Source organism: Neopelma chrysocephalum, unplaced genomic scaffold (assembly GCF_003984885.1).
Source record: "Neopelma chrysocephalum unplaced genomic scaffold, ASM398488v2 Primary Assembly neopelma1_116, whole genome shotgun sequence".
In the NCBI taxonomy this organism is placed as follows: domain Eukaryota; kingdom Metazoa; phylum Chordata; class Aves; order Passeriformes; family Pipridae; genus Neopelma; species Neopelma chrysocephalum.
The window spans coordinates 606,825-622,612 of record NW_020897778.1 but is presented as its reverse complement, the minus strand read 5'-3'; the positions used below and the strand labels follow the sequence as shown (position 1 = coordinate 622,612).

General features: G+C 38.3%; 1 protein-coding gene across 2 annotated transcripts in view; it reads left to right on the top strand.

Moving 5' to 3' along the window:
* SPECC1L (sperm antigen with calponin homology and coiled-coil domains 1 like) overlaps positions 1-15,378 on the top strand; it is a 66,487-nt gene extending 51,109 nt beyond the window's left edge. For both annotated transcript variants that reach the window (XM_027696716.1, XM_027696717.1), the window contains exons 14-16: positions 5,555-5,671; positions 6,059-6,118; positions 8,178-15,378. In XM_027696716.1, coding sequence (XP_027552517.1) covers positions 5,555-5,671; positions 6,059-6,118; positions 8,178-8,267 — 267 coding nt within the window. In that variant the 3' untranslated portion in view covers positions 8,268-15,378. The remainder of the gene's footprint in view (positions 1-5,554; positions 5,672-6,058; positions 6,119-8,177) is intronic.
* Positions 15,379-15,788: the final 410 nt, after the last annotated feature.

Here is a 15,788-nt window from a genome sequence, read left to right as displayed (position 1 = left end):
AGCCACAGCTTTATGCCACGATTTGGGAATCAGGGAATCCTGATCAATGGAGCATGGATAGCAGTTATTTTGCAGTTTACCTTTGTATTTTTTATAGTGGTTACTCTTTTGGGTTTATGTGTCTTTAAAAGCTTTTCAAAGCTTTTTAATAGTAATTTTCTGCCATGGGAAGAAACCTGCCAAGGTCTGTACACTGAAACTTCAAATCTTGTTTAAGGGTTTAATATATTATAGTACAGAATCATATTAATGCTTTTGCTTTCTCAACCCACTTATTTCATTAACTAATACAACAGAGACATAGACACATGTTTTTATTTTCTTCATGCCCTAACTCTTTTTGAGAGCCAGACCAAGTTAGGATGTGGGAACCTCTCCTCTTTATGCAGATCAAGGGATGGAGAAATAGCTGAGGATGCTCCTCTGCTCGAGTTCTAATGTCCATAGTTCAGGGAGATTGAAGACAGCTGTGGATATGTCTGCTGAAGAGATGGTAAAATAACTTTGTTCTTAGTTTGTAACTACAAGTTAGAAAACAAGTTTTCTATGGTTGGGTTTTTTGATGTTTGTGGGGTGTTTTAGCTGTGGCATTTTCTGAGGGAATTAAAAAAGTAAGGAATTACTGTTATAATTCTTAATACATGTTTCTTGCTTTTTTAAAACAAGGTGTTTTCACTGACTGTGGAAGACCCTCTGTTAATTTAGGATTATTGCAAAAAGCAATAGGAGACAATTTTGAAATTAGCAGTAAACTGGCTAAAAAACACTTTAAAATTGTGAATTCTAGAGAAGTCATAGGCTGGGAGAGATCTTAGACTGATGTTATGCAGAGCCCTGTTAAGCAGTCTAGAATGTTTCATGGTGAATACCTTTTTCTTATATCCTGACAGAATTACCTTGGAAAGAATTGTTCCTGTTGCATCTTGTCTTTGTGAGGAGAGCACCTCAGCTTCTCTAAAACTGCCTTTTAGTTATGGGACACTCAGATCACATCTCTCCGGAGTCTTCTTGAGGCTGAATAAACCAAATTCCTTCAACCTTGCTTCAGCTCTCTAATTATCTTGGTAACTCTCTGCTGGACCCTGTTCTTTCAGTGACTGTTTTGAACTGGAGGGACCAGAGCTCTCTGCAGTTCTCCAGGTGTAGACTGACAAGGGCCCAGCAGGATGCAGGGATCCCATCCCTCGCTGTGCTGGAGCCCAGGACACAGTTGGCCTCCTTTACTGCACTTCTGATTCATGTTGAAATCCAGTTCATTTACTGTTTAACCACTATTGTATTTCAGCCTAAGCTGATTGATCGTGTGTCCCTATTACATTTCAGCCTTGTTTCAGGAAGAATCTTCTTATTCTTTGTTTCTATGGGCGCAAGGGGATACTCATTTTGTGGTGACTGCTCCTACTCTGCAGTTTCCAGTTTAATAGGGGCTTGAGTCATGCTTGAAATGTTTCTTGGTTCTGGATCTACCAGGATGTTCTGTTATTTTTCCCCCTTATGTTCTTGTGCTCTGTCTCTGGAAAGATCTTACAAATTTTTAACTCTGTTCTTTATTGCTGGTTGGAAAATGTCTTGCACAGATCTTTTTATGACAATTGCCTGTTGCATTAGTTTTGTTAGAATTGCCTTTTTAAAAAGCATCTATCCCAAATACTAGAGGTGACTTCACTCCCAGTCTAAGCATTAAACATTAATAGACAAGAGTTGATAAATCTCCTTCTAGTTCACCTGTCTCTAGAAAAACTTATTCTTCATTCGACAATTTATCTGAAAGTATGTCCTTCAATTGCTTTAATACTTTGTGGTCTGAAATGGCCTGAAGAATAATTCTGGATTAGATTCCAGCACAATTCCCTTAATAGAGCCAATTACTTAATAAAAGCAGTAACAAAGAAATTATGTCAGAGATTTTAGGCTGATGTTCTGTTTACCATCAGTTCTTTGAGAAATGGGAGCTTAATGCAAGATTGATTTCATTATACTGACCGAGCTTTTTCAGAAAACCACAAGTAGTTAAAAGCCTTTAGGAAATAAAATTTGCTGTATTTAAATGTGACAGTTATGTGCTCAAAGCCCTCAAAGAAAAATTAAATTTTCAGTGTAAATGACGATCTGTCCCGTTTCTAGATTTGTTTTTTACTGTCTGACCAATATTATACTTCTTTTAGTCTGAGAGGTAATAATAATTCATAATGCTCAGAGCAATTGGAAACAGAAACCAGTCCCTTTTAATTGTTTCCTTCCGTTGTATTTAATTCAGCTTCTCTGGATACATTAAAATTCTTGGATGATGGGTTTGTTTTCTGCTTGTTGTCTTAATAATAAAAGCTGGACCCTACAAGATGATTTAGAAAAATAGAGTATCCTGAGGGTTTTTTTCTGAGAACCAACCAAACTTGTAGATGCACTTTTTTAATGGCCCTTTTTTCCAATGTTTATATTCAGAATTCAATATTCTATGGATAGTTACTATCATTTAAAGTGAAATTTTTCATTTATACAACGGTAATGTTTAAGGGAAGATGACTTTCTCTTGTTGTAGTTTCAATTTCCATTTTCAGTACAACTTTGTCCTGATTTTCTTTCTCCTCTGTTGATGTGAAGGAATATACTTACAAAACTATGAAAAATGCCTCTAGATTTTGGAGGTGAGTGCTCCTCCTGGTCTTTAAATCATGTGAAGGCTTTTGTTTTCAGCCCCAGTTGTTCTATAGGTCTGTTTTCTAGGGCATCCAGACTATTTTGATACTTTGCAATTTCTTTTTTCATATATCCTGAGCACAAGCCTTCCTTCTTCATCCACAGGGTCAAGTCTCAGGTGCAGGTCCTTGTGATCTCATACACATCACTGCAGCTTCCTATTTTCTCATTCTAATGAGTGAATTCTTGCTTGTTGATGACCATCTTGACTGTTGCAAAGACTCCTCTTTCACCTTATTGCTGTAACGTTCTTACTTTTCCTCTCCTTTCTGTGTCCTTTCCATTGTGAGCTGCTGTTCTCACTTTAAAGGCTCTGTACACTCCCATCCCTCTTTCAGTATCAAGATCTCAGCTGTGCTTTGGGGATGTTTAGGTTCAAAACTCTTCAATTTTCAAATAAATGTTGCTGGGCTTCCTCTGAAGTTTATGGAGCAACCTGGGAGAGAAAAAAGACATTGTGTCAGCTCTGTGAGGCAATGTACTATCAAACTTCATTTTATTTGTACAGTATCTGGGGACTGACTTTAATGGACTCCTAGTCAATGGTAAGGAGAGTCTATTCTGCAACAATACCAATTCAACAGGTACTTGTTGAAACCATATTCAGTATTAAGTCACTGGATTGGAAACCAATATGTTTAAAACTGTTAGATTTAGCAGTGCTTCAGCATTCGTCCTTACTTTATTAAGGAATATCATATCTATCCTTGTAGTTCTGAGACTTAAGAACTTGCCAATATTCTTCAGTAGGTTTAACTAATACATTTTTTTCAGTAGTTTGTCTGGATGCATGCAGGAATGTGCAAGCAGATCTGTGTTGAGCTTGACTGTGACAGTGCCAGTGTAGATCTTTCTCCTCCCCCTCCCAGATCATTTGGCCATCCCAGGGAAGGAGAGAGAATATTTCAGCCAAAGGGTGAAAACCAGGATTGAGTTTTTTCTCCCTCAATGGATTCTATACCAAAGCAAACAAGATCATTCACACTTGATTTTATAGCCAGCTTGGCTGTAACATGGCCACATGACTGTGACCAGAAAAAGCCTCTCTCCCTACCTTTATCCATATTACTGGCACAGATGTGAGCTGAGGCCTTACTGGTTACAGGGTAGGGGGAAGAAACTTTTCAAAAAGTAACTTTTGCAAACAGACACAAATAGGAATTCATTGGCTTTAACAGTCTGATATTTTTCCTTTTTTTTCCCTTAAATCTCATCTTGTATGTTCCATATGTTTCCCTAATTTAAGTATCATTGAGAAAGTTTTAACCAAGCATTAATTTAAATCCAATTTCCTGTCTCTCTCAAGGAGAAAGGAGAGAGAGCTTTTTTTTTTTTCCTTCTTTTTTTTTTTTTCCTTTTGCTTTTAAATTTTCCCACCCCTGTGGCTGGAGGAAGCTTTGTGAAGAGCATGTTCCCACAGACTGGGGGTCTCCAACAATGCCGTTTCCGTCGGCAGGGAGGGAGCAGCGCGGCCGGAGAGGCTCCGACCACTGCCCTGGGCACTGTGAGCCCCAGCACGTACACTGACATCACCACAGCCTGGACCTGCACTGGGAGACTCTGTGTGAGAAGTGCTAAAGCTGAGCAGGAAACTGAGATTTCCCTCACATTCTCTTCTAGTTTTGTTTTTTTTTTTCCTCTGTTGGAGGAATTGTGGTTGTTGTCCATTTGAAGTCCAAATCGTTGGTTTGACGAGTAATACGAGTGCTTTTGTTCTCAGCCTGTCTGGCACAGGAACACTGGTTCTGGGGGGAGTTTTCTGCATTAGGAATGGCAAGTTTTAGTGTCTTGTCAAAGATGAGTGATGACTTCAGTTGCTGTCAGGTGAAAGGTTGGCTCGTGTGATTGTGCCATCGTAGTTCTGACTGGAGGTTTTAGTTCCTGCTATGTTAAAACTTTAAAAACTAAGTCATGGAGCTGGTTAGCTTCTGCTGGAGCCCAGTTAAATGAGTTAGATATTAAAGCATATTTATATTTCTCCATAAAGGCCTAAAAGATACATGAGTTGTTGTTACTGGTTGTTCCTAATTAAAGTTTAAACTGACTGCTCTCCACTTAGCCTCTCTAACATTGTTTGACTGCCAACAGCCAAATATACAGTAATTTAAAAGGTCACTGAGGCATCTTGTTCATAACTCTCTTGGACTGGGCTGACTCTCTAATAATTTATACAGTCTCAGGAGATGCATTTACCAGTGCCACTGAGTTTCCTACGGGAACTAGAAGATCAAGAGTGCAAAACAGCAGTTTTCAATTCCAGTTTCAATCCCAAAGATTCCCTGTTACTATCAGTGATAAACCTGTTGGAACGTCTTTATTTCCAAATAAAAGTTAACTTTTGTTTGTGATCTTGTTCACATCAGTTTCTGTAGAGAAATGGTTTGTTTAGAAAATACTTGTCCTCGTCAGTTAGCAGTTTTGCAGTTTTGTCTGGATATGAATGCAGTAGAAGCAGAAAAGTAAATGAACATTAACAGAGATATGAGCACGTTGTCTGATCAGGGATTTGGGGTGTATGTATTTAACTCATTTGCTTTTCTATCTTGGGGTGTACAGTTGCACCAAATCTCTTCTCTTACCCTCTCTAGCACAACATTTTACACCTTTTAACACACACTGACACACACATTTTTCACTTTTTTTTTTTGAAAGAGAGCTTAATATTACCTGATATTAATATTTGTTGTTCTCTGTAGTAGTGCCTTTTGCTTTCTTACCACAGAACTTTGGTATTGGGCTGTTCACATTCTGTGCCAGTTTCTTCAAGGGTATTCAAAAAAAAATATTGATGGAGTGATAGAATCTCATATCTTGTTAGATTATGATTTTAATATTGCTTATATTTTTTTCCTTCAAGAATATTGACATAACAAACTTCAGCAGCAGCTGGAATGATGGCTTGGCTTTCTGTGCAGTGCTCCACACTTACCTCCCAGCCCATATTCCCTATCAAGAACTAAACAGCCAGGACAAGGTAAGATGTTAAAAATCTCATTCCTGGGACTGAACAAAAAAGTCAGTGTTACTAGGATTTCCAAAAACACTTCAAACTACTGAGCTGCTGTCCTTTTTAAAGAATACATAATCTATTCTTTACTACTTTATAACTCAGTCGTTCTTCACTGACAACAATTTTTCAAAATTATCTTCTACACAAGAAAAAAAATAAAAATTTTCCATAAATTTTTTGATAATATTAGAGCATGTTCATTCCCATGGCTCTTTTTAAATTACTGTAATAAAATTGCAGACTCCATTTAAAGTAAAAGTAACAGCATTACTATGAACATTCTTAACACCACTTTGTTATGTTTGAAATAGTATTTCCTTGTTTTCTAACATGTTGTTATATCTCATGCAGAGAAGAAATTTCACTTTGGCTTTTCAGGCAGCTGAAAGTGTTGGCATCAAATCTACTCTGGTAAGATTTAAATGCATATTGAATTAATTATGATCCATTTATAAAAATCAAACTTATTCTGTTTTGGAAGACTTGGGTGCTTTATACTTAAAAATAGCAGCAGATGAGCTCAGTAGAGGTTATTGCCCCTGTATCATACTCGACTGAATAACACAAAAGATAATCCCTACCTCAGTGACTTTGTGTATTAAACCCACTGTCATCAATATCTTGAGCTGACATGGTTTTTTGCATTAAATAATGACTGAGATACAGACTTGTGGACCAGCAGGTGCAGCAAAGGCAGCAGCAATAGCCAGAGCAGATAAACTAAGAAATATTCATAAAGGCAATGGATTTGTTTGAGAATAATTTGAGAAGTAGGTATGTGATACAGTTTTCAAGAATCCATTAATTCTGTCCTGCCTTTGACCTACTTTCAAATTATTTGGGATTTTTGGAACTCTGGAGCTACAAATCAAGCAGTGTAATTTATTCTTTTGCTCAGTGCAGTAGGAGAGTCAAGATTTGTCTCCTTAGCTAAGACTTCTAATTTGTCGTCATTGCAAACAATTGCAAGGTTTTTTTCAATTATTACTTATAATGAGCTGTCTTACACAAATTTTAGAGTAAAACAATTAGTTTTCAATAGTACAGTATTTAATAGAAAAGGAAGATTTCTGAAGGTGTGGAATCAGCAGTATCCCAGACCCTTGTGAATGGTCACAAAAACTCAGCTCACATTGCCAGTGTCACAAATGATACTTAAATGATACTTTTGCAGCCTAAATTCTAACAAAGCTGCTGTAGTTTGCAACTAATAATACAACAGACCTTTTTAAAAATAACACTTTCCTTGATCCTTATCAGTGCCTTTACCCCCCCAGCATTGTGTTTGCTGACAATGGCAGTGCAGCTCTGGGGCTTTCGTACTTGGACTTTGGCAGTGATTTGAAATGTGGAAGTTTCTTACCAAGTGCTGATGTAAGAATGAGATCGTGGAAAATAACTGCAGTAATGCTCACATAATTCAACCTTAGTCTAAATGGTTACTGTCTGTCCTTCCTTTTTGTAGTGTACTTAATCACAGAGACTCTAAAAAGGCAAATTGAATGGAATTAAATCTTCTAAGTGCAAATTGGATCCATCTTAAGAATTTGTATCTATTTACATACCTACATACACACTGTCTATGATACATATGTTTGTGGATTTTTTCCTTATCCGTATTACATGGGTGCAGGGAGGAGAAGGGTGGGAAAACTCCTGTATGTAAATAGTAGTGGAATGCAAGGGGAAATTATTCTGTAGAAGAAGGTGTTCAGCTACTTTGATGTGAAAATTAAAAAAACTTCAACTTTCTCTGTTTTGAATTCTGGAGGTTCCCTCACCCAAAGCTTACAAATAGACCCTTACAGTAAGCAAAAATTGTTAGAAGCTACATCTATCTCTTTTCCTTTCTATGTGTGCTGAAGAGGGTAGATCAGGCTTTGTTTACCCTGCTTATTCACTGTCAGTCTGGGACACTGTCACTATGACACACAGGGTAATTGCCCTGTCAGCTTGTCTCTTGCAAATACCCAAATGAGGGGTAAACTTCCCTCTTCCTTGTCTCTTTATTTAAAAATGCATATACAGTAATCTAAAGTACAGTAGTCTGCTGTAAAATGGATTCAGTTATTTATTGATAGGAATTTTGGATTTTAGCTTTAATATCTGGGCCTTGATTCCAGGCTCACAGTTCCTGGGTAGGTTGTATTGATTTGCAAGGCTGGTGTAGGGGTATGTAAACACTCAAGTCTGACTATTACACCAACTGTACCAAGTGGGGGAAAGCTCAAGCATGCACAGTGTTGGCTATTTTGTTGGCTTAAGATCAAAATGCCTATCTGCAGATATGCTATTAATTACATTTTGTAAGTAATGCAAAGATGTATGGAACAAAACAGAGCTTTCTTCATCAGTGCTTTACATGGTGGAAACTTGACAGATTTCCCATCCCCAGGAACGTGTGAAAACACCACCCCACTGCTCTGCAGGTTATCATTGCTGATTTTGCCCGGTCTGTTTTGTGTGACAGGACATCAATGAGATGGTGCGCACGGAGCGGCCGGACTGGCAGAATGTCATGCTGTACGTTACAGCCATTTACAAGTACTTTGAAACCTGAACCCCGAGCAGATCCACGGCATAGAACCAACGTGAGCTACCAGATGGAAACCTGACTGAAATGCTAATCCCCAATTTCACTGAAAACTGGCAACATTTGAGTCCCCTCAAACTTCAGTGGCACTATCCTGGATTGCCTCAGATTGCTGCAGCTACTAAGCCTGGAAACAACTGTTGGAAGCGAGAACTTGTTGCCACAGTGCTTGGAATAACCCAAGTTATTAAGCTATTCAGATTAATTATGTAGCCTAAAGAGCCTGGACTACTTATGTGCTGCCTTTCCAGTCGGACTTCCTGAAGCTTTCTTTCCTGGGAGAGTGAGATGAATGCACATAGGAGACTGAATGTACAGATAAAGCTTTGAGAAGGAAAAGGATAACATGGCATCATATTACTGAATTTTCTGTAGCATCCTGATACCACAGAGTCTGAATATTCTACCCACAGCATATGGCAGCCCAATGCAGTAGAGTTCTTAATGGTAACTTAGTTACTGCCTATACAGCTATTTTCCATCCTTTAAAATGTGCACAATATTCTAGGAAAACAAGCTTTTGTTCCATAATGACAAATTGAGGGGAAAAGTGCTCTTGATACCTCGAAAAATTTGGCACAGAAGAAGTCTTCATTCTAAAGCTTCATTATAGGCCTACCTCTGTCACAGTGATGTGGCTTTCATCTTTATCTTATGGATTGTAAGCACTAGCACATGCAGCTCCTGGCTTTCAGGGTACACTCTACTTCAAGGAATCTGTGCAAACTCCCTGTGCTTCCATTATGATAGAAATGAATCAATAATTAACCCTTGTATGGCTTGTTCTTCCCTCTTCTCCACCTTTGCCTGTACAGCACACTCAGCTACCCTGGGCTTTATTCTACAGCAATACGAGCACACATCACGGATATCTGTGGGACAAGTTTGGAACTGGGATAGCATTTTCTCTGCAGAGAAGATATTTTCAATAAGATGTAACAGTGAAGTAGTTGATCTCAAAATCCAGCTTTGCCATGTTTCCTGTGTGTTTTTCATTGATCTTGCACATCCTCATCTGACTGACAGAAGGTGAGATGTTCTGTGACCAGAACTATGGAGGAACTGATGTAATGTGTGTACACCCAGTAGTCTCAAATATTGCGTGGAAATGACTCACTGTCACAAGGACAGAATTGAGAAACTTTAGTCTGCTCAACTTCTTTTTTTGTTTTTTTTTTTTCCTAAAATGTACCTGAATTCATTTAGCAGCTCTTGGGCAAAAGAGTTTTAAGTGCCTTAGAGATCATTGAATTGATACGTCCTGGCACTTCAGGGCCTTGTGTGGAATGTTAATGGCTCAGAATTCATGTATCCATTTGTCACAAGCTGTTTGTTGTCATCTTGTTTGTCGAACCAAGGGAAGACTTCACTCTGTCATTGCTTCTGCCTCTTACTTTTCTGAACACTCATCAGCAGTTAAGCCACATCTCTCATTAATATTAAGCAGAAGCCAAGTTGAGCAGTGAGCTCTGTTAACAGCTGCAGTTTATAAGCACAGGCTCTTCCAGCGCAGTAACTCCGTTGTAAGGAAAGCGAATCTGCCCTTCCTATGGTGCTCTTACGACTGTTAAGGACAGTTTGAATGTCATAGATGTTAACCCAGTGAATGCAACTGTGCTTGGCATCTGTGAAACTTCTTCATGGTATAAAAGCACAGATTTAACTCAAAAGTATTGCCAAATCCAAAAACTATCATCTGAAGAACACAGCCCACGTGAAGAGTAATAATTCAGCATGTCTAGCATTGTATAAGAATATACACTTACACTGATATGTGCCTGTGAGAATTATGAAACTTTGTAAAACAACTACTTAACACGCACTGAGGGACTTTGGAGAAGTTTTCAGAGCAGCACTGGCTCCTATGTTCTTACAGCTCTTTAGCACTAGAAGTAGCCTAGATACCCTCAGATTATTAACTGGTGCATTTGAAGAGCCAACACAATCTAAAGACTCTCGTTGCAAGAGAGATTTCAAGTCAAAAATCTTCATTAACAGATTTTAATAAAAGTCTGAAATGCAGTTTTCTCTTCTGAATATTTCTTCACAGAATTTGCTTCATTTCTTAAGTTTCAGTAAGAATAGTCTTATTGGAAATACACATTACTGCTGTCTTGTATTCTACTACTACTACTAAATTCCAGATTTTGCCACTTAGTGTTTAAAACCCCCTTCTATTTATCCTCTGAACAGATATCCTTATCTATGATTGTCTTGTTCATTGCCTTAGATTTAAAAAAATATTTTTCTAATGAAAAGGGATAGCATTTCTTGGTCTAAATTCACTCCTGACCTGTTTTGGTGAGGTAACTTGAGCTTTGAGCTGATTTGCTTTCTGTCCAATGGTCAACTTCATTTACCTGGAATGTTGTTTGAGTCCTTAACTGCAATAACACTAATAGTTGTAAAAGGAGAAAGCATGTTTGCCAGATGCTTTCTGTTAAAAAGAGCTGCTGGTCTTGAGAAAGAGAGAGAAAAGCTAGCAGTGATGATAAAAATGATCTTGTTTGGAACTTCAGAGCTCTGTAAACTTCTTCTTGGTGTGATCTGTCTGATAAACCTCTGTGAATTCAGCCCAGGAACACTGGGCTTCATGAAGAGTTTTTTGTATAATGATGTATCTGAGCCTTTACATTTGAGGTGCTGCACAGCTGGGTGGAAGTAATGAAGCAATGGAAGATCTAAAACAAACACAATGCCCTGCTGCACTCTGCAACAGGTTTTTTCTGAAGGTTCAAAACACATTCAGTTTTTCAAGAGGAAAAATAGCTGTATCCCTTCTGGATATCTGGAAGATACTGTTGTGTTTGGTTCCTACTCATAGTTAATCCTGAAACAGCCTGGTTTTTTCACCATCGTGTAAAGTGCAAGTTTATGCTGATTTACTTTCCTTTTAATCCAGAAAATATTTCTGAATGTACTGAAAAAGGACAAATATTTTCTCATCCATTTATATTATTGCATTTTACTACGTGCCTTGCAAATGCCTGTGCTGTACAATATCGGGGTTACTCGTTACCAGCTGTAGGGCTGGGGTGGGCAACTAAAGGAGCTGTTGGACATCCTGATACAGGTACAGCTGGTTCATCCTCTGGATCTGTAGATGTTACACTTGATTTGGTTTTCAGTTGGTTGTGTTTGATTTGGTTGTCTACTTAAATAGAAACACTAATTTAGTATCTTTGGTGTGAATCTCTGGCCCTCACAAAAGCCCTCTCATTTCCATGCCTCTGAAAAACTGTGAGTGAAATTTTCCCTTTTAAAATTGTGTTTGTGGATAAGCTATCCAGAATGTAGTATATAATTGCATCAGATTCTGATTTAAGGGGAGATTTTTGTTTCTTTTGCATAAAATATATTCTTTGAGTTACATGCAGCATTTCTGATAATTTTGTTGTCTCCAATTTTATAAAATATTTCCACTCTGTGTTTTCCTGTAAAGTCCATTGTCATGGTTTAGGAGGCCCTTAATTTGCCAGAGCTAAATGAACTTGACTTTAATTTATTGGTGTAAAGTCACATTAATATCCCTGGCAGCAGCTGTGCTCTGGTTTTACACGCATAAGGAGAAATAAATCGGGCCCTTGCTACAATGGTGCAGTACAGTGGTTTAAACTGCTGAGGATCTGCCTTATAAATTGTGTAGCTGTGACAGAAAAAATTCTCATTGGAGACTCATTTCTGTGACTGATCTCAGCGTTAAGTTCTTACCTATTTTTTCAGTTCTGTGATTCAACACTTCAGGCATTTGGATTCTTTTGCATCACCAAAAAATTACTTTCACTCTCTATTTCTGTACCAAATTGGCCCAGGGCACAATTTTTATTACACCCTAATTTTAACTAAGATTGTTGGGGAAGTTGGAGATTTGGAGAACTTCTGGGTGTTTTTCTTATTTTCTGTGTTCTTGTGCCTGGTGTGGGAAGGCTGTCTGGTGTTCAGGTGGTGTGTGACAGCATCTCCCAAAGCTGCCCCCTGGGATGGCTGGTGTGAAGCTATGCATTGGCTAAAGTTAAGCCTTTAAAACTGTGTTCATGTGATTTGTGGGGACTTTACTTCTCATTTGCCTCTTGTAACTAACACAGCCACAGCTGAACTGCAGCTGCATCAGGCAGGAGCTGTTAAGGGGCTAAATTCTTCTGGGAAGGAATGCAGTTGTACACCTTTATGCTATTTTTTGCCTATTGTGAGTAATGGTCTTGCTGAGGTAACCTAGAAAGAGGATTTTAAGATAAGTAATGTTCATGTACAGACTGAGTTAACTGTATAGTTTGTTTGTGGTCCTTCCCTTGACTTAGTATTTATTTCTGTTTTATTTTTACGTTCTGCCAAGCTCTATTTCTGCAGTTCCTTTCTTTAAGCTACATTAGTGTATGAGTGCTCAGTAATATTAGCCAGTATGAGAAATTATTTTGTGAGAAGTGCTGTTAAAGTGTCTTCCTCTTCTGTAAGTTTTGGACATGCTTTCCTGAGTTAGTGTGTGTTGAGTGGCAAAACATAGACATCTCAATACATTTGATTTTCCCTGTTTAGAAAAGTATCTTTAACAGTGTTTCTGCTTTCACAGGAGAGTGGCTGGATGGGTTTTAAATTAGAGTGTTGCTTGCTGGACATTCCCAGTCCTTCCTTCATCTAAGTTTCTTTTGTTGTATTCCCTGATTTCAGAATCAGTGTTGTAGTACACCTTATAATTATCAAAGCCGAGATGTTAAGCATCTTGAATATGTAGCAAGTATGCTTTTGATAATTAATGCTAAATAACTTAAAAGATTGAGGTTTGTACAGTTCTGATTTCTGTTAATTGATACGAATGTCTTTCTTTCCTTATGTTTTTGCTATGCTTGCCAGTTGTTGGGCTGCAACACCCTTGAACTCAGTTTGACAAAGCCACTGTCCTCCCCTCCTCGAGTTAATTCATTCTGTGATATTAGAATTATTTCCTCCCACTGAAACTTCAGTAAAACCTATGAATACCAGATGACTTTCTTCCAACTGACATTAGCTTTTACTTGGAATATTCCTTACCCTTAGGCCACTGTCTGCCACAGTTGCACATAAAGTTCCCATCAGTTCCAGCAGGACTTAGGGATGCAGAACAGTAGGGCAGAATTTTGGCAGACTATTACAGCAGCCTCATGCAATTAAGCTGGTTTCATTTTAATCCCCTATTTTCAGGGGGTTTCATTTTAGGCAAAATCATTTACTGAAGGCTGAAATGTGGCACGTTAGTTCTCCACTGGGAAGTATGCTTCTGTTTAATAATATTTTTATGAGATTGTATTTATGGAAATGGAAAGGAAAATGTCATGAAGCTAGTTTTGTTGCACTTTTCTAAGGCTTTTGTATTTTGCATAGTTCTAGAATATGAGCAAGTTGTTTGGGGAAGCCAAGGCTTAAAACTGGCTCTGCCCCAGCATAGCAATGTATTCTGTGCATTTTCACCCTCGTGATCTATGTATTATTTTAATTGCATGTAACTGGTGTATTTATATGGTAGTGAGGGAGCCCAGTGGACATTTCCTGCTGCAGAGGAGCCATTGGCAGTCCTGGTTCCACGGATCACGAACTGACCTGTTCTCACTGTAGACTGCACTTGCAGTAATGGGATGGTCCAGCTTTGATTCTAAACTCTGTTTCAACAAACAGGGAGAAAGAGGCTCTTCTTTTTTTTTTTTTTTTTCTTCCATTGTTGAAATTTCTCTGGAGGCCTTCAATGGTTTCCAGTTTTTGCATATGTTCAATTAGGATGGTTACTTGGGACTCAGTTCAGCTAAGAGGGCACAAGTACATGTAACATACTCAAGTGATTAATCCTTGTGACTTACAACATTTCAGTTTGTTAGAAACTTTTGGTTTTATGTGTTTTGTAAGGTTAATTTTTATGTCTTTAAGTAGCACTTTTATATATATCTGAAGGGTTTTTTTGAACAGAAGTGTTTTTTCTGTGTTATCTAATGGGAAGAAAGAATAACACTACTAAACAAGGCATAGACTAGTTTGCCTCCAGACTGTAAGTTCACTTTAGGTCAGTAGTGATCAAGAGTTGTTCAATGTGTCTGAAATAAGGTGGTGATCCCATTTAATATTGGGCAACTCTCCCGATCAGAATCAGAAGGGCATTAATTGGTACCTCCACCCCTCGGGTGAGGGTGCTTGCAGTCCAGGTGTGAGGCAGAACTGACAGAGCAGTGTGATGAACTTTGGATTTCGTGAAAGAATAGGATTGTATTGATGTCTCAGTCTGACTTCACAGCACTATATTGGATAAGGACTAACCTTGTTTGAGATGACACTGCAGCCAGTAATAATATCTCCTAAATAGCTAATCTAAAGCTCATTTTCCATGGCCTTTAAAGATGATGTAAAAAACAGTGATTCTTAAAAGCTCTTCTCATCCATCCAGCTTTTCTGATTTGTTTTCATTTTACTCTTCCTTGAAACACAACTGTTTTATGTCAGTCTTTGTGTGGGTTTAGTAATTCTTGTTCTAGACAACAAGTACTTTGCTTTTTTCCCAGAACCCTTTTGAATAGTTTACACACACACATTGACATGTATGGACATTTTTCATAGAGAGGGTTTGCATAAATGTGTAATTGTACATATATGTACACACATGTATAAACGTGTGTGTACCTAAATGTACTTCAGGTTCTGAATAAAATGGAACATGTTTCAAGAAGTGCTTGTCTTGGATACTTAGGGTGGTGTATTAGTGTATTTATTTAAATGATAAAGAGGAAAAACCGTTTTGTTTGCTTCTGGTTAGAGCTGAGAAATACAGGTTTGAGGAGAACTTGGACAAATGTTCCGATTGTATTTCACCCTGGTTTCGTTTCTGGTTTGAAAGGCACAAGCTGTTAATCATTGAAACTTAAAAAGTCAGCAAGCCTGTGTTAAGCTAAACCTTTTGGAGGACCCAATATGCTTTTAGTTTGCAAGGACCACTAAAGATCTGGGCATTTACTTTCTCCATAATGTATTCTGTATGAGTATTTAGTATGTATGCCTTCGATTTGCCAATGTTGCCATGTTTTCTTCTTAATTATTCCTGAAATAAAGATTGCAAATAGCAGAACGTGTGCTTGTCTTCTTGAGCGAAGCCCCTACAAAAGGGACTATTTGAACACTATTTCTGGCACTCTGGTTTTTCAGAAGTGTTACAGGAAGCAGCTGGGGGGATCCATCTGCTGTGGATGAGGAGTGTGTGTGAATGGCTTGTGTGCACATAACCTCAGGATTTTTTTGGAAGCCGTATCTCTTGCTATACCAGCACACTTCACAGTATCTACCCCCAGAGGGGTTTAAGTGATAAGACGGTGAGTAGTTGAGATAAGAGGGACATGTTTGAGGCATCTGCTTAGCCTGTATTGTCCTGGAGAAGGGAACTGCAGAGAATATGTTCCATTTAGGCAACTTCCTTCAGACGTTGCAGGAGTAGAATTATTCCAGTGTTGCTTAACTCAACCCAAGTAAGGTAATTGTGCG